At 38.8% G+C, this 27,419-nt stretch overlaps 1 protein-coding gene across 1 annotated transcript in view; it reads right to left on the minus strand.

The window, feature by feature from the left end:
* Positions 1 to 123: 123 nt before the first annotated feature.
* Positions 124 to 27,419, minus strand: part of FAM169A (family with sequence similarity 169 member A) — a 37,496-nt gene continuing 10,200 nt past the window's right edge. The window contains exons 2-13 of the mRNA XM_063320609.1: positions 22,298 to 22,433; positions 21,343 to 21,442; positions 20,242 to 20,327; positions 18,678 to 18,849; positions 15,079 to 15,258; positions 13,664 to 13,795; positions 13,357 to 13,457; positions 10,164 to 10,218; positions 9,715 to 9,844; positions 6,941 to 7,106; positions 5,952 to 6,122; positions 124 to 5,175 (exon numbers count right to left, since the gene is read on the minus strand). Coding sequence (XP_063176679.1) covers positions 4,636 to 5,175; positions 5,952 to 6,122; positions 6,941 to 7,106; positions 9,715 to 9,844; positions 10,164 to 10,218; positions 13,357 to 13,457; positions 13,664 to 13,795; positions 15,079 to 15,258; positions 18,678 to 18,849; positions 20,242 to 20,327; positions 21,343 to 21,442; positions 22,298 to 22,432 — 1,968 coding nt within the window. The 5' untranslated portion in view covers position 22,433 and the 3' untranslated portion in view covers positions 124 to 4,635. The remainder of the gene's footprint in view (positions 5,176 to 5,951; positions 6,123 to 6,940; positions 7,107 to 9,714; positions 9,845 to 10,163; positions 10,219 to 13,356; positions 13,458 to 13,663; positions 13,796 to 15,078; positions 15,259 to 18,677; positions 18,850 to 20,241; positions 20,328 to 21,342; positions 21,443 to 22,297; positions 22,434 to 27,419) is intronic.

Here is a 27,419-nt window from a genome sequence, read left to right on the forward strand (position 1 = left end):
TAATGTGGTATGGATTTGATCTAAACCTTCATTGTATTTTTACAGCAGCAGTTTCCTGACTTAGATATATCATATAAATACGTAATTCAGCTCATATTTCTAGTGATGGGAAGTACAGCCACTGTCTCCCATGATGGCCTGCTGTAATAGCTAAAGGTACAGAAGAACATACTGAGTTGTATTGTGCTTCTGGGAAAGCAGAAGAGCTGGAAGAACCCAGCTAGAATCTTACTTAAGACTGATGTCAGAAATTAAACACTCGCTCAGTTTGCCCCTACAGAAGCATGGGCTTGAGAACACAATAGCTGCGTGGGGACATGGGGATGCAGGGTGGAGGAGAAGATAACTAGAAGAACAGCTGTTTCCCCCCATGCCCCCCACTACCTTTTGTCTTTCACCCCTTTGCCTCTGACTGCATTAATGGAAAGAATAAGGGCTGGAGACTGTACCACTACAGTAGGTCCAGGCAAGAGGAGAACAGTTTCAGAAGTTTAAATTTATGAAGTTGTAGGGGATTTAAGATGCGGATTTTGAAAATGGCATGACAACCCTGATACTACAACTACTTGTAGCTATGTTAGTGGCTTTAAGAAACACTCAAGAAAAACTAAGAGTCACAAGCATCAAATGATTAATCTATATTTAGTTTGCATCCTTGAAATACAAGAAACAAAAGTTGCTTCTAAACAAGAACCTTTCAGCCATGCATATAACTCTATCAGTAATGTTCTGGTCAAGGATTTGGTGGTAAACTTGGCACAATCTGTCGCTACAAATAAGCATACTCGCCCTTTTATATTCCTACTCTTGAAGAGTACTTCACTTAAGCCAAGGAGCTTTTAACATAAATTCCAAGTCAAATCCTTACAAGCTTTCTCCAGTTAATGAGGGCATCCTTACCCCTCAACATTGTAAGAAGGAAACTATCAAACAAAACTCTCAGAAGCCAGAATGTGAATAGATTTGCATTGGGGATTTTTGCGTTAACAAAAGTTTAAGGCTAGAGGTGGTCACATGTGCAATAAGCAGGTTGAGTAGCAGATTATAGAGCTACAGAGTAGTTAAGGTTGGAAGGGACCTCTTGAGATTGTGTAGTGCAAACCCCCTGCTTAAAGCAGAGTCAACCACAGCAGGTGTCTGAGGGCCACATCCAGTCACGTTTTGAGTATCTCCAAGGATGGAGACTCCACCACCTCTCTGAGGAGCCTGATGCAGTGTTTGACCACTCTTACAGTTTGTGTTTTACGTTTAAATAGAGTTTCCTGTATTCCAGTTTGTGCCCACCTCCTCTTGTCCAATCACTGGGCAGCACTGAGAAGATTCTTGATCCATTCCGTTGTACCCCCCTATTAGGTAGTTGTACACAAGCTAAGATCCACTCAAGCTTTCTCTTTTCCAGGCTAAACAACTGCAGCTCTGAACCTCTTGTATGACAGCTACTCCAATCCTTTACTGATCTTTGTGACCAGATCATGTTTCAGATCTGGAATTATGGCCAGAGGAAGTCAAGGCTAGCTGCTTTTGTACCAGCTTTCTAACTTCTCTTACACTTAAGAGGCAGTATTTGAACTATACCAAAGTCTTCTCTTACAAGCTATTTTGTTAGTGTAACACATTGCCCTAGTCTAGATTTAATATGTTACTACGATTTTTACTTCTTTGTGTAGTGACAAGTGATGTGAAACTCAGAGTCACAAGTCCATAAGTAATTTGCTTGGAGAGAAGGCATTTTGTCAAAACAGATAAGCCTTTTCTACAGCTGTCTCAAGAACATTACTACATTTTGTGCTATAAATACTTGTTGGCTGAGTAACACAACTGTTGTACTTAAGACATTTTAATATACCACACTGTAGGGTGTGTTTTACAGCATTTCTAGTTGGCTTGTCTATAGCAAACTACATTAATAACTGCTAAGTTTACATCATCTTGCATAGTTGGTATAAACAGCAGAATGCATGCTGTGACATTCAGAACAGCCTATTCTACAGCTTTTTTTTTATGAAGCTCTGATACATAAGCTAATTAAGTACCTGAAATTTTTTTAAGCAATAAAGATTTTTCAATTAATCATCTTTGAGCTTTTAAAGCTCTTTGGTAGCAGACAGATTGTAAAATGATGCTAGTTCTAGTGAATTGAACCACTTTAAAACATGCCTCCTGTATAGCAGAAAGAACTCAAATACTGAAAGCCAAGAAAAAAGTAATTACAAAATATAACTTTATTTACTACTTCAAAACATTTCAAAAGCAGCAAAGACAGCACTAAAAAAGGAAACACTAACACTGTAGCAAGACTTCAGTACAATACTCTAGAACAGCAACACATATTTTGTAAGATCTATAAACAGGTTATCACTAGTTTAGAAAACATCTAACACCACATTTGTGAAAATAAATTTAGAAGTGTATCCCCTTGGTAATATTTTTTTTTTTTTTTAGAATGTCACTTAAAGCAGAGAAGCTTAAACTTAGGCCTATTTGTTGCTATGTTTAACTTAGTATTGATGACAATGTAAATGATCAATTTGATTAATGACATCTACAAATGAAACGGTATAAAAAAAGCAACAAACCAAGGTCAGACATCATTTCAACTAAGTTATAAGCACTTTTGAAGTAAGATGTATTCTTTTTCATGTAAAGGGCTATGAAACATGAGAACAGCAAACAAGAATTCTGCATGAAATGAAAACAGACCAAAAGAGAATTGTGGGAGAAGCAAAGCAAATCCTGTCAAAAATTAACAAGCCGTACAAGAGAAACTTTTGAACAAATGTCAGTCAAATACAAAGCCATTTACCATTTAAGTGCAAGGCTGAAGTCACAAGTTAATGTTCTTTAAACTCTATTCCTAGACTAAATAAAAGCTCAAAAATAATACTGTACGCATGTAGTTCCACAGCATGTTGTAATAGCATTTGGTACAAACTTCTATAAAGTTTGTTTTAATCATTGGTTGCTGGTGCAATAAAATCTTAAAAATTCTTTAAGAGTTTGATGGTAATAAGACAGACAGTTAACAGACCAAAAAAAACCCCAATGTATTATCATCCAAGCCTAAAAACTGCCGTTTTTCCACAAGTAAAACACTTCAGTCAATACAATTGTCACATATGTTCCCTTGCATTAATGTAACAGAAGGTATAGACCATCAAACTACTGCTCCAATGGGACATCAGTACAGCAATAAAACTAGTGCTTAAAGTTGGTGTTTTGATTTTGCTACTCTATTTACTGCAAGATGATTGATGCCAAAGAAGTTGCAGAAATAAACTGCGCCCTTTAGTTCAAAGTACTGCTGCAATCACAGTTACAATGTCCAGTTTTCAGGACTGTACTAAACAGAATTGCTGTTTGGATCCCAACTAGCAACATTCTGTCCCTAACAGTCTGGCCATCGGCTACTATCTCAGGCACCCCAGATTTACTGAGATACCTACTCAAGAGTATACTTAGAGATCTGAATTTAAGTTCAGTATTTACGACTGACTCACTGAAATGAGATCAGTAACCTGATTGTTCTCAGTAGAAACCAAGACTGACCTAATCTAATAATTTTTGTATCCAATAATCTAATAATTTTTGTATCCAATAATCTAATAATTTATGTATCCAATAATCTAATAATTTTGTATCCAATAATCTAATAATTTATGTATCCAATATGCTAACGTCTTACAAGAAAGGTGCTAATTGAAATCAGTTCCAATTTAACCATGAGAAGTAAAAGCCAGATGAGTGATACTGCCTTCTCAAGAACACCGTTTTCTGACCTCACAGGGAATACAAGCGATAAACATATGTATCAAAAACCCACCTAGAAGTAATTGACATAACCGGGTCTCACTTTTCATAAACAGAAGTATCCTTGAGTTTTTGAAAGTGGATACATTTGTATCAATGGAAGTATTCAGCTTACTGAGATGCTCACTTTGGAAGCTACAGTTCACTGTGTGGGCATGTCTTAATCTTCACATGAAGAACTTCAGTATCAGTGTGCCATGGCAGACACTGCGCTGACTGCACTTCTACTGACTCAGCTGTTGCAAGTGATTCTATGAAAGACAGATGCTGCTCGTGTTTTGATCTACCAAGTTATACCTTCTTGTGTATTTTGAGACCTAGAATTACAGAATCTTACATTATTTTCATCTCATCTGGGAAAAATCCATGGGGAGGGAACAAGAAGCGAGCAGGGACTTGTTCTGCTTCTCTCCCCCCCCAGTAGAGAACACAAAGTTATTAAAAAAAAGTGCTAGAGTGATGTCTGGCCTTATGCAAGTCTATGGGAATTTAAGGGACCTTGATAGGGCCAGGATTTCATGCTGCATTTTTCTTCCACAGCTGCCACCTCAGATAAACAAACTGCTCCCTTTGCTAGCACAAGTGTATTTATTCAGCACATATGGTTTATAAAAGGAGGAGACTGGCTGTTTACTTTCATACTCTGACAAAGCTCAATGTCTAGTGGTTAAAAATTCAAGAAAACTTAAGGAAAGATGATGAATCCCCAGAGGAAGTCCAACCCAGAATTTTAAGCACCTGTGTCCCATATGGTTTAGTTACACCCTAGAGTTTTTACACAAGATAACTTTCTTATAAATAGATGAATTAGCAATCAGTATTTCATTTTTAAGCTGGCTTTCCTTTTTTCTTTGGTGGCCCTTTGTAGCCTTTGGCCTTTCTTCGCAAGGTTCTCCGGTCTACAATAGGTACCTCAATTTCTGCTTCCTCAGAGCTGCTGTCAGCAGCCCGCTCTGCTGTTGCCTGCGTGTACTGATCTATCTGCTCAGACTCTTCTGAGTGCTCTTCCAACTGGTTCTTCTGTCCTTCTTGCCCAGAAGGCTGCTGAAAAGAAACACCCTCAAGTTCAACCACTATCAAAGAGCTCTGACTCAAGGCAGCAGGGGCCTCCTGTGAGTTGTGCCCTGCTTCCTCATTTTGATCTTCCAATGAGGAAGCTGGTTTGGGTGGCACATTCTCAGAAACAGATTCTTCTGCTGCTTCATTTACTGTAGAGTTGGGCAGGCCATTGTCAGAGGGCTCTTCCTTTGATGCTGAAGCAGCTGCATTTTCAATGGTGGTCTTTCCAGATTCTTGCTCTTCTTCAGTAGTCCCCTCTACTAATGCACTTTCTTCAGACAGCACTTCTGAACCACTTGCACTTAAAACCTGTTGGGGGGAGGGAAGGATGCCAAAACACAACCAAAGGGACAGTAAACTGAAGATACAAGAGGCTGAACAACTACTGCCCCTAGCTAGTAACCGTGGAGGGTATTTTGGCATTCAGCAGTTTTTAATACTACATGTGCCATCAACAACCAGTCCTTTCCTCCTTTTTGCACGAGACTATTTCATGGACCACATTTGATATCCAGATTTGCTCTCCTATTTTCAAATTATTCAAAGGATTATTCAGGTACAGTAAAAAACATTATGAAGTTAATCCCAGGGGGAAAAAAAAAAGGTTTTTATTTTAGACATACACAATTATCACTTTGCTAGCATATAACAATCTGGTTTTGCACTATAAACAAAAACCAGTAAAATGTGTGTTCCAGAAGGGTATTTTACAGTAATTAATTGCTTGTACACTTCATCAGGGCAGAATTACTAGACAAAAATGAGGATGTGGCTTTTCAGTCATATACAACTAATATCTTAGTGAGAAAGAGCTGTTTCATTACTGCCAAGGCAAACGGGAGCAACATATCTTTCTTTTTGGTATCACTTGAATATATATATGTGCCACTTCTGCATATTAAAACAGAAATATTAGTATATATTGTTTATGGATTTACATCATCTGGCCTAATAATTGCTTCTCCCAAGAATTTAGTATGATGGTAGGGGCTACTTTCTATCTGTTACTTAACAAAAAGAAAAATCAGTGAGATATGTACACTCTGAAGGAAAGATGACTTCACATTTTGTTTCAATTCTCTCACCTTCTCTGACACAGTGTCTTCTGAAGGTTTTGTCGGAGGCTCAAGGATTAATGGAACAAGCAGTGTTAATTCACCACTTAGAACTTCATCTGTTGTTTCCTCTTCAGCCACAAGTGAGCTCTTTCCAGTTTCGTCTGTTATCTCACCATTAAGAGGTTCTGATGGAGTTTCCTAAAAAAAAAACCGCACAAAAAATCACGTTTCTAAGTCAAGATTATGCCCAGCCTTGGGTACCCAGAAATACGTACTAAGAGAACAGAGCTTAGTGCAGAGTAGGTAACTTAACCAGCGTAACAGCTTGGTGTTGTCACCTGCACTAAATTTCTGACCATAGCTTACACTGTCAGGAGCCCAGACAAGCCGTTTTTATGCATCTCACAAGCATACAGGCTGCAGTCATGCCTTGAACCCAACAGTGTAAGATCCACTTTTTCACTAATCAGTAAGAACATAAAACCCTGGAGGCATCACTAGGCGCAAAGGGTACTCAAAAATTTAAATTCAACCTGTTAAGACAAAAGTTGGATTTAAACATCAAAGCAAGTAAGCTTTAAGTGGAGAAGTAAGAAGAGCCAACAGTAGTCACTGAAGCATACCAGCTATTGGCTTCTTCAAACAAACTTTTTCCCTTAAGAATTGGAGATACTGGATCAGATCTTGACCTTACTCCAATTCATCCACAATATGCGAGTAGGAGAAATCAAGTAAGAAGATTAGGTTGGTAGACAAGGCAGAAATTCACCTTACTGAAGATCCTATGAACTCTATTGTTCAAAATAAGTATAATGGAATATTCCGTAAAGCTAATTCTATACTAGCCTTAGCTTCTCAGATATACTTCTCAATGAAGCATCAGTACAAAAAAAAAAAAACACAAACAAAAACCTAAGAGTTGATAGTCACACGGACCAAGGCAGCAAGGACCATATTTCACAGAAACTGTAGCTGTATTCCAAACTTAGGTACTATCACTATCACATCCAGCTCACCTCCTCCTCACTCGTTTTCTCAGGGGTTGATACATGTAGCTCTCCTTCTGATACAGACTGGCCCTCATTTTCAAAAATCATTTCCTCATTCTTCTCAGCAGTACTCTCCTCAGGTACTTCTTTTAAGTCTTCAGATTTTTCAGATGTGTGGGCAGGAAGTTCCAGCCTGTAGCAGGTGTTAAGATATATCCTTTAATCTTTTACATTAATACTTAATTTTTATGATCTCAGCAGGGAAATTCTTTCATGACCAATTATAAAGTGCTGTATCACATGCTTGCCATAGGAAATACAAATCCAGATAACAAAATACATCTAACAAATGGCTAACTCCTCATCATGGAAAAATCCATCAACTAGGGAAATTTGCTTTGGAAGTTACAAAATGAAGACATCTATCTCACTTCCATTTTATGGGAATAAAAGTTAGACAACTGTTTGTTCTTTTAAATGTAGAAAACAGTAATCTTATGATGGTGATTAGGGGTCTGGAACACCTCTCTTATGAAGAAGGTCTGGAGGGACTTGTGTCTTTTCAGTCTGGAAAAGAGATGACTGAGGGGGGATCTTATCAACACTTATAAATACTTAAAGGGTGGGTGTCAGGAGGATGGGGCCAGGATCTTTTCAGTGGTGCCCAGTGACAGGACAAGGGGTAACGGGCAAACACTTGAGCATAGAAGTTCCACCTAAACATGAGAAGGAACTTCTTTACTTTGAGGGTGGCAGAGCACTGGAACAGGCTGCTCAGAGAGGTGGTGGAGTCTCCATCTCTGGAGACATCCAGAATGCACCTGACGTGTTCCTGTGCAGCCTGCTGTAGGTGACCCTGCTCTGGCAGGGGGGTTGGACTAGATGATCTCCAGTGGTCCCTATCATCAACCCCTATCACCCATATCATATTTGGAAGCCACAAAGAGGTGAGTAAGGAAGCAACTTCTCCCAGCCGCACTGTAGAAACAGCTTAAAATTATGGAGTTATAAAAGTAAATATGTTGTATAATCATTGAATATACATATATTACAAAGACCATGATTGGAAAAGAATTCAAGGCAATAAACACATCATGCTGAAGAAGATTCAATCAGATAGAGATCAAATTAGCAAACAGCTAAAGATGAAGCTCTGATGCACCTGATGGATAGTGACACCATCTCAAACATTCAGTTCTCATTTTTGAGATGATAAAGCTTAGATGAACTGCAAGTATTACATACAAGCATAGAAAAAAAGTACACGCTATAGATTTGCAGGAGACTGCTTCACAATCTCATAGTAAAGGCAGTATTGCAGAGTTTTATCCCAGGTTCCAGTTTTGAGATGAAGGCACTCCATAGGATAAAGTCCTTGACAGAAGACCCTGCTGCGTTTGCTAACCCGCATGAAAGGAAAGAACCCAAGCTGATATCCTGCCCTGCTACCATCAGGATTCCCCTTAGCTTGGCTCACAAACACCACATTACCTATCTTGTTCAAAGGAGCAGTGGCACCTTGTTGACTTAATTTTGCAAGGTGCAAATACTGACACTTAATAACAGGCTACTCCTCTCACATACCAACTAGCCGATTAGTAGTAGTAACAGGGCAAAGAATTTCTTGACTTGTGGCAGCGTCAAACCACGTCATTTGGCCTGTCTGAGCCAACTTAGAGCCACACACTGACAGTGCAGGACAGCAGTGCTGTATCTTTGTAGGTCCACAGAGCAATTTAAACACAAAGATTTGGCTGTATCTAGCTGAAGACCTCAGTTTCACATAAAAAAACCAAAACTAAAAACAAAAAACAAAACCACCCACAATCAACTGATTTTGTTTAAAGAAACCTAATGAATCAAGTTCGAGGGATTTCCTAGAAAAATAATCAGGTTATCTTCAGTTCTTCAAAAGAGGGTTTTGGGGTTGCAGTAAGTTTTTTTTTGGAAGACAATGAGAGAGGGAGAGAGATACACGGGGTTGGGAGGCAGGCAGCTTGTGTCTATAAGCACATATATACTCACACACAGTAAGCAGGGGGGAAGGAGACATTTATTTAAAATAGCCACAGTTCTGCTTTCTGGATGGAAGCCAGCGCAAATTAGTACTTCAGGCCCTGTCTTGTATGAATTGCTACAGTGTGCAAGTGGCACAATTCTTCACCTCCCCATTTGACAATTATTACACAGGATAACATTCTTTAAACTGAAGAGGACTTTTTTCACCCCCCAAGATATAAGTCTGGATACAATGGTTTTAAATCAGAATTTGTCTAAACGAAGGACTTTACTTTGAAGAAGTGTGGCTCCCTATAACTCTCTTATTATTACTAAACGACAAGCAGTAACCAGCTCTCAAACAGTCAGAATTTGACTGCAATATACCACCATACCAAGAGGTCAAGAAGGGACAATTCCCCAAAGATCACATGTAGCATTGTCGATACATGTCCAGTTATATTATTGCAAGAAACTATTCTGTATGGACACAGATATTTTTACCTTCATGCAGACTCAGTTATGAAAGAACACCCTCAGCCTTCACTGTTTTCTTACTGTCAATTCCAGTGTCTGCCAAGGTTTCAGAGACACTAAATTTTGGTGCAATCACTCTTCAGGTGATGTCTCAATTTTTTTTTTTCCCCTCACATCAGGCTTTATTTTTATTAATTTTAAAATCAAGCAAGTAAAGTAGGAAGAAAGGAGAAGAAACAACCCAGCAGCACACTGTGACACACTGATGTAGTTTGTGACTGCCCAAGCAACAAAACAAGAAATCGGTAAAATATGGGCTCTTCTACCTGCTTTCTGACACATGAGGAACATTCTCCTCAGCTCCTTGGGAAGTTTCAGGTTGAGATTCCTGGCTACATTTTCTTATCCTGGGACGTTTTAAGTAAGTGCCTTGTGTCCAAAGTAAGGAAGCAGGAGCTACGTTAGGAAAAAAAATCCAAAACAATGAAATAAATGCAAGCAAATAAATGCAGTCTAAGACCTATCTGCATATAATTTTTCCCCCTAATATTTAATCAATGCAACTGAACACACACACATAATATCTTTACCAAGACTCCTAACAGTTTTAACCAAAGTCCTCTAAAAGATTTATGGGTTGAGCCTCAGCACCTCAGAGGGAGGCATGTTGTTATACACTTCGCAGATGAATATAGTAAGACTGAAAGCAGTAAAAGACCCTGCTAACCTGTTAATCCACAGTAATGACAATACTGTTAATGAAGGTTATTTTTACCTTTAGATGTGCTTGCATGGACATCTATTGATTCTTTACTTTTTTGAGAGTCAGCCTGTGAAGCAAAAGCAAAGTTAATATTATTCCAAAAACTTCTGAATTGATTGAAATACCTTCATCTCTCTATCCGTGGTTGCACTCACTATTTCACAGCAATTAGCCTATGGAAGAGCAGCTACAACCATTCTTAATTTCGGATACTTACATCCATGTATCTTATCTCTCAATGGATTTTTTTTTTTTAATTATTTTTATAAGGATGAATATTTTTTTCTGCATATTACTTTTGACTCCAACCCAGAAGACAAGATTTGAAAGTAACCTGTCATTATAAACACCACTGCCAAGTTCTTTTCCTAACCATTTTATTTATAACAGATGTCCACATAAATTAAATGCTAGAAGTCTTTGTTTTTTGTTTCCCCTTTCTGTATAAACCCAAGGGACTCCACTACAGTAGCTGACAAAATTTAACAGGAAAATTTTATTTTTAAATTTGTATTCTACTTTTTAGTCTTATTTTTATCATGGCATGCAACACAATATGGCAGCTCAGGCAAAGAAAAAAAAAAAGAGATCAGACAAGAAAAAACAGAACTGAGTGAATCATTAGTAATGCAGCTTACACACACAGTCAGCAGAAGAGGCTGCTTATGTCAGAGTTCCCTCTCTCTAGAGCTCTCTTGCCTCTTGTTCTTCCCCACCATCCCAATACTTCCATTTTTTTCTTCAAGTTACCTAAGGACTCAGTGGTCAAGCACTTGATACTCTGAAGTGGGTGCAAGCTGTACACTTTAAAGTAAGGTTATGCACATTTCTCTTTCTTAGCTGCTGGAAGTAATCTAGAACTGGCAATAACCAACATCCAGGTGTTCTGCCACCTTTCCAGCCTCACTTACAGTACTACCCAAGAATGCCAGCAAGAAGTGGCCATATCTAGATTCTGCTGCTTGAAATAGTTTCAAGTGAATCTTAAATCAATGCAAGTTTGTAGACTAATGAAAAGTTATTCTAGCACCAAAACACACAAAGTAGGAAGCATTAAGTGAAAGGTAAAAATGAAAGTTGGGAAATGTTTTTTCCTGGTTTGAGGGAAGGTGGGGTGTTTTGTTTGGTGGTCCAACAGTTTTCAAAGCATTGCAGAACTGCATATAGATAGCGCAGGTGCCAAGAAGAGAGCTGCCAGCAATTCTACCAAGCTATGAGGAGCTGGAGCACTTCGGTATCTACCATGTTCCTCTTCTGGAACAGGACAAGAGACAGGGCTTGAGTTCTTAACGCAAAGCAACAAAAGTCATAAGGACTGCTATCCCTCTGTTATCGTCTACAAGTATATCCATACAGCTCTACAACCAAAACATATTTTTTTGATCATTTTGATATGATCATTACTGGAATATGAATCTAGAACTCGGTGATGATGCTCAAGACACTATTACAAGTGAAAGACAATGAGGAATTGTTGCTTCTGGTAAGTTAGAGACTAAAAATATCACTACTTTGCTGTCAATTTTGCTTTAGGAAATGCTAGTTTTCTCAACTGGGAAAAGGGATATTTGATTTACATTTCAAATCTGAAGTTTAGATACTGTAAAATTAGAGTATCAACTCAGCCATTATTTCCTGTTTTTAATTAAAGCATTGACTTCTATGAGAGCATGGTCATGCCAATACTACAGACAGTCCTGAAGCACAGAAATACACATTCACTGTACTTGGAGTTACAAGTTATTCCCAAGCACATTCTGTGTGGGCTCAGAACACAAATGAGATAGAGGAAGAACTTCATAATATTCAAAGACACAAATATATTCACAACTACATGTCGATATGTAGCTGAAATCTGGCTGATATTTCAAATACATGCAAAGAAAGCTGCAGTCCTTCTGTACAGACAGTGTATAACTCTGAATGCAAACTAAACACCTTCCACTGTATTGAACTCTGATGTGAATATGCGTTTCTATAAACACTTTTCCTCATTCTCCCTACTCTTACAATGACTCTACTGTTCAACAGTCTTTCTAGACAGTTTAATCTCCGGGCCAGTTGAAATACTCTCCCTTCTCTAAATTGCTAGCGAACAGCTCAAGTTATGGACCCTGACAGCTGTGCCACTGATCCTCTATATTCACAGGGACACCCCACCAAAAAAAAAAATATGGTATTTTTAACCCCATCTTAGTCATCTATGTTACATCAGTGGGAAGAATAACATTCACACAAAAAAGTAAGAAAAGTATGTGTCTTGTATACATGAAGCGTGGACTTGAGCCAATTCAATTACAACAAGATGGACAAAAAGCATTTCTTGTACTTTAGGGGGTTTTTAAGCAACAACGCTAACCAAAAAAAAAAAAAGTATCACTTTCTGGTAAAAGCCATGGGTTCTGTCAGACTGGCTGCAAGAGATACAGGCAGTACAAGCTCTCTGCATAACCTATGACTGTTCTTTGAGAACTTGAAACAGAAACATCAAGTAAGTGTAACACATAGTTGATCAAACTTATGTGCTGAAATCCTTAATTTCTTAAGTTCAGAAATGTATTATTTTGTAGAAATTTAAAATATTTACTGAACATAAAGAACAGGTAATTAAAGTCAGAAGAATAGGGCAAGACACATTATATGAGTATAGAAAACTTACAAGCTCTTAAGCCTTTTTAATCATAGAATTGTTTAGGTTGGAAAAGACCTTTAAGATCATCAAGTCCAACCATTAACCTAGCACTGTCAAGTCCACCACTAAACCATGTCCATAAGCGACACGCCTAAATGCCTTATAAATACCTCCAGGGGTGACTCAACCACTTCCCTGGGCAGCCCCTTCCAATGCTTGACAACTCTTTCCGTGAAGAAATTTTTCCTAATATCAAAGCTAAACCTCCCCTAGTGCAACCTGAGGCTGTTTCCGCTTGTTCTATCACTTGTTACTTGGAAGAAGAGACTGACCCCCACCTCTCCACAACCTCCTTTCAGGTAGTTGTAGAGAGCAACAAGGTCTCCCCTCAGCCTCCTTTTCTCCAGGCTGAACGACCCCCGTTCCCTCAGCTGCTCCTCATAAGACACATGCTCTAGACACTTCACCAGCTTTGTTGCTCTTTGGACAAGCTCCAGCACTTCAGTGTCTCTTTTGTAGTGAAGGACCCAAACCTGAACAGAGTAATACATGGATGACAGTTTGTGTACCCACATTTGGCTGTGTTACTAGATCAGTATTCTGTCCACTTGCTTCAGACGGCTGAAAATTATCAACTGCTTGGACATTCTTATTTTCTTTCTTTGAGGCTTGTGCTGTTAAGATTTACAAGAGGAAACAGGAAATCAGAAAATTACAGTACCTTTATATAATAGTTAACCATTACAAATATGATCTCACAGTTCTCAAGATAAAATCTTTCTGCGAGTTTCCATGGGCAGTGTTCACAGGAGTCACTGCTGAACTTGTAGCGTGTTCAGCTTTTACAAAGCATCAGAAAACAATAAAAAAGCATCCATACCTGCAATTTTGGGCATATTTTCCTTTTGGATCATAGACATAATATTTGCTCTCTGGAACCAACAACCTGGTCCCTGCACTTCCCACAAAAGTTTATGATCCTCAGGGTACTTCTCAAGATATCTCTTACAAGCTGAACAAACATAAGAAAAAACCACTATATTATATATACTATATACTCAGCTGTACCTCAGTTTTTAAAGTTCATCTGAAATCAAACTAATTTGTCATCTTCCATCATATACATAAACCATCACAGAAAGAACTGTTCAACAAAACAGTTAAGTCTGAAACAAACGTAATATTACTTTACTCATCCTTCTCAAAAAAATCCTTTCTTCAGGTTTAAACACTTTCCATTATTATGGTAAACTGCAAACAAAGACGGATGGGACTTTCTTCTTCTTCTCTAAGCACCCACTTGAGTTTTAAAACTTCACTGGTCACTGTTCCCGCCAATCACAAGGCCCAAGCCAGGATGGAAGGGCTCTCAAGCAGAGGATATAGTCAAGTGATTTTTGCCACCCCATGTTATTATAACACACTCTTCAAAAGTACTCTGTGAAAATGCAAACACATCACCATTGCATGGTTTACCACCCACTCATTGTTCACTTCTGGAATATTTTCTTCTCTGCTCTCTCTGCACCTCTTTTCTCCCAATACACATACTAAACTCCATGTGGAGAGGCAAGCTTTGACACTATTCTGTAGCAGTTACCCAGAAAACTACCATTTTTCACAAGATTCAGGATTGATGTATAATCTCAGTGGACAAGATCTCTTGACCAGGGAAATGGATTAGTCATTAAATTCTGCTCAGTTTGCTAGTTGAAGCCTAACAAACCCAGTCTAGCCTTGCCTGAACATAGTCCCAAGCAACACTGTTTCCAGAATGCATGTCATTTCCTAGATAACATAACCCTCTTGGGTTGCTAATGGAAGGGACTTAAGGATTTTTCTTGTACACTAGAACTGTGCTTTCTTATACCCGAGTTAAAACACAGCCTAGTATGTCCATTTGACCAGAAGTTCTGAGAAAGCATGAATTAAATGACCTTGTGAGGCTTAAGAGTGTGCAAAAAAGGTGCTACAGAGAGAACAAACACTAAATCACACACAAAAACACATCAGCCTATCTGGAGGCTTGGGGGGTTACCATGGTAAACTTCACTGTAGCAGAAAGCCATCAGAGATCCAATAATCTAATCTCACATAGAGGATTAAAAAAAAAAAAATCTAATCAAAAACTACTTCACCATCTTAAATAAATCAGAATTTTCAACCTTCATTGAAGAGCAGAACATTTAATATGAAACCTGAGCATGCAGCCACAAACATGGGGCTTGAACGACAGCACTCATCTGGACACGTAAAGAAAGCACAAAGAACAGAATAATAAATTAAAGAGATTGCCTGTGTACGTGAAGGCTGACAGCGGGTATCGCAGGCCGAGAGCACATTCAGGAAAGCATTTCACAAAGTCTTCCAATATGATTAGCCCATAGTCTTTCCCACGATGCCTTCTTCTCACAAATATTGTGTCTAGCACTGACATCTTGTAAGTCTTACTACCATAAGAGCTACAAGCACTTCCTGAAACAACAGGAGGGGAAAAAACATCCATCACTACATCAGCATTGACGTGCCGCAGCATGGATTTTAGCATATTCAAATAAAGACTTCAATAATTTATAAAAAGTATACCAAACTCTAATTGTTACTCGTATAAAATTATATTAAAAATTATAAAAATAATTTATAACTTTCATTAGCAATAAAAAATTGGGCAAGCTTCATAAAGTTGCCAAGATATATCAATAGATTAATAGGTTAAAAAGAGTTTGCAGTACCAGAAAAGAATAGCAGAGATAGAGAGGAAAGGCTTGCTTTGAAATATCACTACACAATTTCATAGGAAAACTATACTAAAAATGAAGCTGAAAGAGGGATGAGGGAAGAGGAGATAAAATTCTCGAATTGCACTTTTATGTAGATTACATCACTCCTCAGAACAAATATGAAGATTATGATTCAGCTCTTGTTGAAAGACTGAAACAATAATTCAAATTTTTTCAAGTGAAACTGCAAAACCTCCTAGGACACTTTACACTGTAATTCCCCCATAAACAACATGTTATCCATAACTAAACAAAGATGAAACGGACAGTCACAACACACAGGTACTTCAGTATCAGAGGATTCAAAGGGTAGCTATGGACTCAGTGGTGACAAAGGGATGCCCTATAATGGCATTAGATAGCACATCTTCATTTTTCAAGCAGGAAAACGTGGGTAGAGATGTTACATTACTTGGGTACCCTTCAGTGTACCAGTCAAGTTCCACCACTCTCCTCACCATCTGTTTGCAGAGCTGTCTTTCTCCACGTACACTACTCATTTGGAGAATACAGCACACAACCAAACACAGGTGAAATACTGATAATGCCTAGAAAGATTAGCCTTCAGTGTTTGCTAACTCGGGCGAAGCAAACTAGAGGGCATCATGAGAAATTTAACAATTGTATGAGTATGTGACACTGAAGTCTTGCTATACAGAAGTGTCCCCCATTCCAGACTAAAAATAGAACCAATACTCTAGTTTCCAGCTCAAAAAACACTGCAATGTACATACAGCTTCATGACCACCACACTACAGCAATTTTGACATTAAAAATAATACTGAGTTATACAAATTATGCAGTGCATAATTCCTTTAAAAAAGAAAGAAAAAAGCCACAAAGAGATAACAAAGACAACAAGAACAAATTAGCTGGTTGCCTTCCTACCTTGATTGCCAGACCAGAATGGGTCAGTGACCCAGACAGTTTACTATTTTATTTTTAGCAGTTTGCAAAGGCATGTTAGATGGGAGAAGCCTCCAGCGAGCTTCCAGTACCATCATTAATTCTAAATTAGTTAACCCCTTCTAGAGACAAAACAAAAATGCCAGACTGTTTCTCCTTGATCCAAATACTGATATTCTACAAAGTGCTAAGTGTGCTAAACAGCCTACCCAAACACTAAATTTTATTCAGTATTAAATGAAAAACACAATAAATTCCAAAATAACTAAAGGGAAATGATAATGTTTTAGAAAAAAAACAAACAACAGAAAGTCTGGAACATTAAGAACAAACTTGGCAACTCAAATGTAATCTCTGAAAGAATGCACGTGTGGAAGAAAGGGAATCTCTTCTTGTAATCACCAGGAGTAGCTAAATCTTACACCTGTGAACAAAGTTTCTATGCTATGCTACAAAAATCATAGAATATGAGGTTGGCAGGGACCTCAAGGATCATCTGGTCCAACCTTTCTTGGCAAAAGCACAGTCTAGACAAGATGGCCCAGCACTCTGTTCAGCTGAACCTTAACAGTGTCCAATGCTGGGGAATTCACCACTTCCCTCAGGAAATTATTCCAATGCCTGATTGTTCTCATTGTGAAAAATTTTCCTCTTGTGTCCAGTCGGAATCTCCCCAGGAGTAACTTGTATCCATTACCCCTTGTCTTTTCCATGTGGCTGCTTGTAAAACAGGAGTCTCCATGTTCTCTGTAGCCACCCTTTAAATACTAGAGCATAGTAATAGGGTCTCCCCTAATCCTTCTTTACTCAAAGCTGAACAAAGACAGTTTTCTCAGCCTTTCCTCATATGGCAGGCTTCCCAGTCCTTTGAGCATCTTTGTGGCCCTTCTCTAGGCCCTCTCCAGCCTGCCCACATCTTTTTTGCATAGCAGGGATCAAAACTGAAGACAGCATTCCAGGCGTGGCCTGAGAACTGCTGAGTAGAGTGGGATAATGACTCCTTCATCTCGCTGGTGATGCCCTTGTGGATGCAACCCAGCACCCTGGTGGCTTTCTTTGCCGCAGCAGCACACTGTTCACTCACAGTGAGCTTGTTGTCCACCAGGATCCCCAGGTCCCTTTCCATAGAGCTGCTCCCCAGATGGATAGATCCCAGCCTGTGCTGCACTCCTGGATTATGTTTTCCCAGGTGGCAGACCTTACGCTTGTGCTTGTTGACTTTTGTAAGGTTCATAAGGCTTCATAACATTTAAGTTATTATCCTGGCTTCATCTGGGATAGAGCTAATTTTCATCCTAGTACCTGCTGTGTTTTGGATTTAGTATGAGAATACTGTTGATAACACATATTGCTTTAGCTGTTGCTAAGTAATTCTAGTTCTGCTAAATTCACATGAAGTCAAGGACTTCTTCAGCTTCTCATATAAGCTGAGAGGGAGCACAGACAGGACAAGCTGGCCAAAGGAGCATTCCATACCATAGATGTCACGTTCAATACATAAATGGGGGTTGGGAGGAATCCATTCCTCAAGATGGGCTGGGCAATTGATCATCCGGTAGTGAGAGCAATGATTACTATGGGTCACTTATTTTGCATATTCTTTTACTATTATTACTATTATTATTGTTATTTTTTCTTCCATTACTGTTTACTAAGCTGTCTTTATCTCAATCCATGAGATTTCCCCCCCCCCCTTTTTTTTCTCCCTCTTGTCCCTACCCTGCTGGGGGGATGGAGGGCAGTGACTGAATGGCTGTGTGGTCTGAGTTTCCGGCTGGGATTAAACCACAACAGTGACAATGACATCCGATTCTACTATCATTTCAGATAAGCAGGATCTCTGCATTCTGGAGCTAGGTCAAAAAAACCAAACCAAAAAAACAAACCAGAAGAAAAAGCTACAAAGCACAGCCCAATCCAACTGTAAACAATTTTTCTACAGAAAAAAAAAGAAAAAAGCTTTGGGGTAAACCTCATTTCTACAGTTTTAGAAGTGTTTTGTGGAATATGAAGAACTTTTAGACTGCTACAGCACGTAAGTATTTAACATAGAAATTTTAACAGCAGTCTGACCTCTTATGATTTCAGTAAGACACTAACTGATTAGGCCTACAAGGCTTGTAAAGTCTACTAAACACAATATTCTTCAAATAAACTTCCTACCTCCCCACCTCTATCCCCAAGTCCCACAACATTCAAGTGTTTTACCTGCAGGCTTAACAGAATAGAATCCAATAGCCTCTCCTTTTTTCCACATGATCTTAACATAGTCATTGGCACCATGACAGAGAAATGGGATGTCATTTCTTTCCATTTCTTGTGTCCGATAGATGATTCGATTCAGAACATAGAGAACAATCCTCTCTCCAAGAGACTTCACCTAAGCAAATACAGAAGAACATTTAAGAAGAGTGGTCAGATTAGTTAATACTCACACAGAGACATTATTTTTCAAAATTGCCAGTGAACAAAGATGCAGATGGAGTCAAGAGGAGATGTAACTGCTAAAGCAGAATGAAGCTCTGGGGTTTATTTAAGGGCAAGGTGATGCTTGGAAGCTACAGCAATAGCTTAAGAATTGTATAAGAATAATAAAGAACTACCATAGATATTTCACAACTTCAATGTCATTCCTAATGCAATGGGTAAAAGCTGAGAGAAGTGCTGGGAATGGAGCAGTGGGTGGAATTTTTTTTTATTTTAATTCAAAACTATTTTTGGATTTAAGAAACAGTCACCAAACAATAGCAGTACAGCAGCCTTAGAATTCCCACACTAGCAGGTAACTGGAGTCCTACAAAGGAGAAATTATGAGCCTCAGAGTGTATCAGGACTTGGCACACATCAGGACATGATGTAGTGGAAGAACTAGTTACAACAGTTTCTGTGGCATGAAACAAGGAACTCAATATCCTTTTCTCTGTCCTGCAGGATTCCTTTTACATATGAAATGTAAGTCCACCACTGTCCTACCCACTGTGAAGGAAGAATGGAGGAATAATGCTCTCTTCCCAAAGCCTAGAGTCTCAGCTACTCTACCTGTAAAAGATTTAGCTTTCCTGATTTAGTCACCATCATACCATTTAGAAGGCCATGAAAAAAAAAGGCTACACACCAAATTCTCTAGAGTAAATTAAAAAAAACACAAAAAGATGAGTGCCCAGATTCCACAAGCAAGTAGATACAAATTACACTCCTTGAAAAATTTCCAATTTTGGAAAAAGCCCTCAAAAATCCCTGTTAAATACATGTAAGTAATGGTAACAAAGGTCAATGATGAGCAATAAAGCAGATACCAGGCAACTTACTTTCCCAAGTCTCATGTATTGCCACTGCAAGACACCAGCTCCACCTTGCCTCTATCAAACAGGTTCCCAACAATATTCTTATCTTACTAGTCTCCTGATAAGGCCAATAGGTACTGCTATGGTACAATCCACCACTCTAAAATGTTTCAATACAACCAAACGTACGATTCTTTAGAGAGTAAAGAAAAAAACTCTTAACATAATTAACATTTAAGCAGCTTACATATGAAGCTACTGTTCGAGTCACTCTTGCTCTAGATACTATCTTCACAACCAAGTTCCCTTCCCCATTGACCTTCCCTCCCCCAGTACCTATTCCTCTATTCCCATTGACCTTGCTTTTGACACAAGACAGCCAACTAATTTCTGAATGAAATGAAAAAACGTGACGTTTCACACACTAGCTATTTGCCATTACCTTGAAGGATAAGAATAATTGCAAGGCGAATGTTGGTGAGCTTTACCTGATGAAGCCCCTGTCTAGTAGGGACAGATGTTTTCACAATGTCATCAATTGACCACCACCGGCCATCAAGATACAGGGCCACAGCTTGAAAGAAACACGGGGAAATAAAAAGTTAGTGATTCTTACCATTCCAAGAGAAACATATTAAAGCTGCTAAACAGTTGGGAATAACACTGTAGAAACCAAGTTAAGCACCTTCTAGTTGGCACTACATTAATGCAGCCCTTACTACCCTAGCACAACAAATGTGGTGTTACACGCCCTCCCATATGCAATGCTTCCTAGTCCAACTTGCTTGTTTGTTTGAAAACTGAGAACAATAAAATCAAACACAGTTTTTGTGCAGTATGACATCCAGAAACTGTTTTTCAGACATAAGCGCTACCCTTCATCACTGTGCTTTAGCACCTTGTTCCCCTAAAAACTGGGCCTGCTGAAAGGAGTCTCACTCTTACATGTATTTTAGTTTTGGGTTGCTAATGGACATTGATATTGAAACTATGCAAGTTTTAGGGAGTTAGATGAATGTAAAAAGGCTGATGGCCATGTGATTAGCAATCAGGAAGAGTTCGATCTATAGGCATTTGTGGCAAACTTGGCAATCCTATACATGGCATTAAATGTAAAGAGAAGGAAACACAGAGGACTGGAAGGGAGAACAGGAGGAAAAAAACCCAAACCAGTGAGATGTCACCTTAGCCAGAGCTATGTTAGAACCTAAAGCTAAAGAGAAATTTACACTTGATGCTGATCAATCACTGGTAAAAAGCATCTGAATTAATGGGTTCTAAGAATGCTCAAAAAATTCCTTTTGGAATAAAGAGATCAAAATTTAGATAAGCACCTTGTTAGTTTGCTACATATCTTCTGAATTCAGTGGGTCCAGTTCTATTCCAATTAACATGCAAAGTTCTATCACTTGTGTATATGAATCCACAACAAAATAATAGTATGGGAACAAGAATGCAGTGAACAATAAATGATGCAAAAGTGGCAAAGTTATGAGGTACACTAGCATGGAATGAGCAAGGGCCTGGCTACATGTATTTGTCACACAAAAAGAAACAGCAACACAGAGATTAAAGTCTTAAAATGAAACCTGTGAACAAGTCCCTTGGTGCAAACAAAGCAAGAACTTTGTGTGTCTGTTCTTCACCATAAAGAGGAACGAAGCCCACAGTTGACAGCCTAATAGGAATCTGAAACAAGAGTGTACAATGCTCCAATAGGCTCTTGCTAAAACAATACTAGTAAAATATACAGAGAATGTCTACCAGGGTAAGCAAGATGAATGCTGAAAAACAACTGCTTAACAGTTAACTATACAGGATAAACATCAGAACCCAGCCCTTACTTTAGACATTTCTTCCTAAAGACAGACTACATTAGAGAGAGCTCTGACTCCCAAGTGCTGGCAAATTTAGCTACAGTAATTTATACTGTTACAGTTCTCTGCTGTCAGCAGTTTGTATGTATGTGCACAACTGAAATAAGGTGTACGAAGAGCCAGAAGTATGTTCACTTCAGCTACCCCAGCTACGAAAGCTGTCAAAGCCAACAGAAGAACAAGGCAGCAGTCAAGCACAGAAGCAAACTGGGACAGTTAAACTGCTGTTTGTTAACACGAGCCCTAATGTGCTAAGATGGGAGGGCTGGATTCAAAAGGGTTTTTTTTCCCCTTAAATTGCACACATTTTAAAAATTACAAAGTTGTCTGCTTGATTTCCCCTCAGAATCAACATAAGAAGGGTAAAAGTTAGTGCTTTTTAAGAAAGCGTTTCACTCATCAGTTGAGATTTTAATTTTTTTTTTAAAGTTACTTAATGCATATAGATCCATTCCCTAGAAGCAGCAAATAGTCACTGATGCCCAGATTTAAACTCAATTACAGAAGGAAAAAAAGTAGAACTTAACACACAAATAGGAACTCGGAAAATGCAAAAGCTTTGCTAAAATAATTATGTAATTCAATAGTTATGGACTGGATATTTTAAATCTTTTAAATCTACAAGTATATCAGGAAAACCAGGACTAAAGTATTTGCTGGTTCTTACTTTCCTGTGGTCTGGCAGAGTGAAGAATTCAACATTGTTTGGATTCCTATACCGAAGGTCAGTCAAGTATTCCTCTCCTGAGCTCTGCAAGTCCTCATGACTGTAGCTGTTCAATTTATCCACAGGGAAAGTCATCCTTTTGAGAAATAAGGAACATTATTACTGTAGGTAGTTTGAGAGATACAATACACAGTTTATGAACTTATTCCTACTAAACTACATTCCTAAAAATAATTAAGATTGTCGAGCACCCCCCTCTGCTGCTCTCTAGAGCCCTCTATATCCAAGAGAGAAAGGAGAAATGCTCCGGGCATTTAATTAGGATGGTCCCTATAACACCCAGCCTGTAAAACAACGCGTGAACCCAATCTGGGTTTATAAGCAGAAAAGGATGGTTTAGCCCATAGATCCCCCTAGACCCAAACATGTCCGATTTCCAACATACACGCACACGTACAATAGACCACATGCTGCCTTGAGGTAGCAGGCTCAGTTACCTCCACCACTGCTGACATTTTGAGGCCTCATATTAAGCAGTAAGTAGCTGGTCAAATAAAAAGTAAACAGCCCAAAAGATAACAACAAGAAAAAGAAGTTCATTTAATTTAGGGACTTTGCATTTAAATCCATCTCTGAAGAAACCAAAGCATTGCTCAGAACTTCTCTCAGCAACTGACCAGTTACCATGCCTACCAGCTGGTTGTTTCCAAAAGCATTTCAGCTGTGATCAAGAGATGAGACACACTCATTAAAAACAAAGAGCACACAACAGACCGAAGAGACACTTTATGGTGACAAGACAAAAACTAAAGCACCAAAGACCAAAACTAAAGCTCCTTGAAAGCTCTTAGGTTCAAATTTTCCTTGTCAAAGCAGCATCAAATTAAGGTAAGATGATCTCCTGGAATCCACTGAGTGGTCTTCACCTAAGGCTCTTCCAGGTCTATAAAAATTATACACAGAAACAGCCCCCTCAGCTTCTTTCAAGCTACAGCCCAAACTGTTGTAAGGATGAGCCACCACAATTTCACAAAAACCTGTGCTGGAGGAACACAGGGATCTCTCGATCTGCCTCACTCAGCTCTCAGGAACTCATCACCCAACTCTCAAAAACACAAAGCTTTTCATAGGGCATTTACAATTCCTAGTCTCCACTATGGAGTTGTTGTTTTTTTTTTTTTAATTTTATTTTAATTTCTAGTCCCCGATGATTTTTTTTCCCCTTTATCTCCACTTTTCTCCTGGTAATCCACTATTCAGTGTTCTACTGACACAGGTAAACCAAATGCAAAAGAAGTTTTTATTTTAACTTATCTCATACTGATTAAAAAGACAGCATTTTAAAAGCTTCTTAACAGCAATAATATACAACTATGAAGTTCCTTGAATAAATGAGACTGCTCCTTCTACAAAAAAAGATTTTTTTTCCTGTTAAAGTTGAAAAACAAACTTTGACATGACTTCATTGGCATTTACAACTGCTAGCTTTAACGCTTTTGCTGATAAAAACACTAAGGTTTTCCATGAATGCTATCATTTAGATATACACACATATTCTCCACAGCAATCTTCTTCCAAATTCAGCTCATTCCTTCTCCTTATGTGTTATTTGTATTTTCTCCTGCCTTCTCACCCAGCCTCTCACATTCCTCCTGCTATTGCTTGTTGCCCCTTTCAGATGCTTAGCTGTATCTCTCAATTCCCCACCTGTTTCTTCCCACCTTCCAGGTGCTGCCCTTGCTAACAGGGCAAAAGCAGGCAAGAGATGCCTGACACCAGCCAACTCCACTTGCTCCTCCTGTTCACAGGCAAAGAGACTTCAAGAGCCACAGGCAAGACAGCCAGAGGAGCTGCTGCCCAGGGAACCAATTCATCCTCTGCTGGTCTCCTCACCTCTAGCAGATATCTTTTACCCACCCATATTACGGTTCTGAAACACACTGCGATATTGTAGTACATGTAAACACACTAGCTTGACACAAGTATGTCACAAGAGGAACAGGAAGAGAGGTGAAGTATGAGATTACATGCCGCTGCTTCTACAACAGGATGAGGATTTAGGACCCGGTTAGCTGCAACAGGCCAGGTAAATTCTGCTTTAAGGGAATACAGACACATGAAAAACACAAAATTTAATTTTCTAGATGCTGGCAGAAAGGGGAAACCCCCTCCCCCCACTATTAAAGAAATACCTAGAGTGCTTGGATAACTCTGAGAACAACAGACAACTTGAGCTGAGCTTTCATTATTATGTGACAAAGACAAGCAAGCCACTGAAAGCCTCTAGGTAATAATTCCTGGCATTTTTTTAGAATGAAATAGTGCAGGACCAAAACACAAAACACGCAATAAGAAATTCAGCAGATTATCCGAGTTCCAACCACTACACCACTATGTAAACAAAAGCAACAACCATATCTTTGCTTATAAACAAAAAAAGATAAAAAACCTCTTTTCTGCTAATTAATAAATTCATTGAATTACCCTCAAAATCATTCAAAGGCCTCCTTTTTAACTGTTTAGGTTAGTTAACACTCTCATAGAGCATACTTTGATTTTATCCACTCCCAACTCACTTATATTAGTCACTTTTGACTTTTCATCTTGTATCATTTACAGAGAATGGGTTATGCAGAAAAAAAAAAACAATACAGAGCAATCTTCAAGATTGAACCAAAGAAAACCTACTCAGCATCCTTGCTAAATTACCATCTATCATTTGTACTGTGCGTCAGAGTAGACATGTAAGGTAACAAGCTCTCAAACACTTGTGTGATGTAATTTGTCTCAGTTGATGAGATCAGGAATATTTCACAACATTAAGTTCCCAAGAATCCCGAAGAAATCAGTAACTATACACAGAAAGTTATCAAATTGCATTAAACGCATTAAAAGTGATGAAAGGAGAGTGTCCCATGCCAATGTACATAAGCAAGTAGTTCAACAGCCCAAAATGCAAGCATCTTCATTTTGAAAGGCAAAATAACCTTTCAAAGACAGACCAAATGGTTTCCAATATTAATAAAATAATAAATTTCCCTCGCAAAAACACAACTGGTTTTTCAGTGTCTGTCATGAAGTAAAAATTCAGATGGCTCCACATCTAGCCAGTCTCAAGTAATGCAAAAGAGGGAAAGAAGGTAAATATAAAATAGCTTTTCAGTTTTCCTTGAAAAGAGCGTTACACATTTTTCTTTGCAGAGGCAGCAGGAACAGCACAGGTCTCTGCCACAGTCCCTCATGCCCCTTTTTGTCATCTAAGCCTCCATGCTCTGCACAACTGTAAAACTGTCAGGTCAAATCCTCGTCACCATCCCCACATATCGCGGGACCGTGTTCTGCTCACAGGGTACCACTCCAGCTGGTTAGCAAACAGTCAGGCCAACCAGGCACATGCGATGTAGCCTTAAGCAACCAAACTCATCACTACCATTTGTACAAAAGGCATATTTGAGGGGGGTGAGGGGAATAAAATTTAGTTTATTTTTTAAGTGAGGCAAATTATGCTTTTCATGATTCTAGTGAAAGAAAATAAAGCTTACACTCTTCATAATGGTATCATTTCACATAATAGTATTAAGGATTGTTTGTAATAAACTCACATTATCAACATTTGCTTTAATGTGGAATTGTATCACTTTCCCCCTTGTCAACATTATGCAAGTCACTACGCGAGAAACGGCACGTCCTTTTTCAGGAACAGCTGCAGCACCAGAGGGTAGTAGAGATCAATTCAAGGAACACCAACAAAAACCACATTTAACAGGATGAGCAAACACATTCCTGTGCAACTGACGCAGTTCACAAAATCTTTATTACTAAAGCACTAAGGTTTAAAAAAAAAATTCGAATGTAGAATAAGCGGGCAATGTTGCAAATTGATTTAATTATAAACGATAGCTGCAACCCCTATTTCATCTTAGAATTGCATAAAGGAGAGATGAACAGTACATGCAGCCTCCAGCTCACACATGGATTTCTGCAGGAATCGAGAGATCTGTTTGTTCCCTTGCAGGCCCTCAATAGAGTGCCCCTGAACAGCAGAAAGATAAGAAGCCAAAAGATACGTTGTTTCTTACAGCATGTCAGAGGGCTTAAATACAGCTTTAAACTGGTTTTGGGTGCCTTTATCTCAGGGGAACTGAAGTCTAAGTGCTTAGGCTGCCTGACAAGGATTAAAGGAATCGGGATGAATTTCCAGCTCTCGCATAGACACATTACTTGATCTCCCTGAACTCCTCATCTACAAAATGTAAATAATCATTACCTCAGAGAGACCAGCATGAGAGATACTTCACCCAGATCGTGAGATACTTAAACACAAATTGTATCAAAATTTGACAAGTAGTGGAAGTAGACAGTTACTTACACAGCACAACTTAACTGCACAGCTCATTTTCCTTTAAAAAAAAAAGATCACAAACAAACCACCAAGGACTTTTCAACATAAACTAACTTGGACAGATAAACATGCCTGGTATAACAAATAATGTGCAAAACTAAATCAACAGCTACACAGTAGGTAAACAATCTTCAGATTTAAATCTGTGTTTAACAATAAATAATTATAATTTAATGTCCCATTAAAATTTGAATTTTTGAGAACAGACACTGGAGTGCTCAAGCCATGACCTCCAGAACTTTTCTGCTAAACCAGGACAACTAATTGAGCCCCAGCCCGCAGGACACACATGAGGTCCAGTCCTGTAATGAAGTACTGGCCTATCCAGGCAAAAAGTAAAGCGCAGTAGTGCCTGACCTAAACTTTAATCTATTTAAAGAAGTGCTGAAGCACTGGATCACAGAACTCTTCAAGGACTGCCATGCATTTCTTTTGAATCATCACACACCTTGAACTAAATTCTATATTAAAAAATATAATCCTACCATGATCCCCCAGCCTAGCGATAAGCTACACCTCGGGCAGCATCATGAGAAGAGACATAAATAACAAACTAAATATATATCTCCATATATACACTAGATGCTGATGTTCCAGAGGAAAACAAGCCAGGACTGCAGAGGTTCCAAGCCACGATCCACAGCCAGACCTGATGATGCACCAACCAGCAATCACATTCTCAATCAGAGAATCTCAATCTGTTTTGCCATGTTAGTTTCC

This window comes from Chroicocephalus ridibundus, chromosome Z, assembly GCF_963924245.1.
Source record: "Chroicocephalus ridibundus chromosome Z, bChrRid1.1, whole genome shotgun sequence".
NCBI classification, from domain to species: domain Eukaryota; kingdom Metazoa; phylum Chordata; class Aves; order Charadriiformes; family Laridae; genus Chroicocephalus; species Chroicocephalus ridibundus.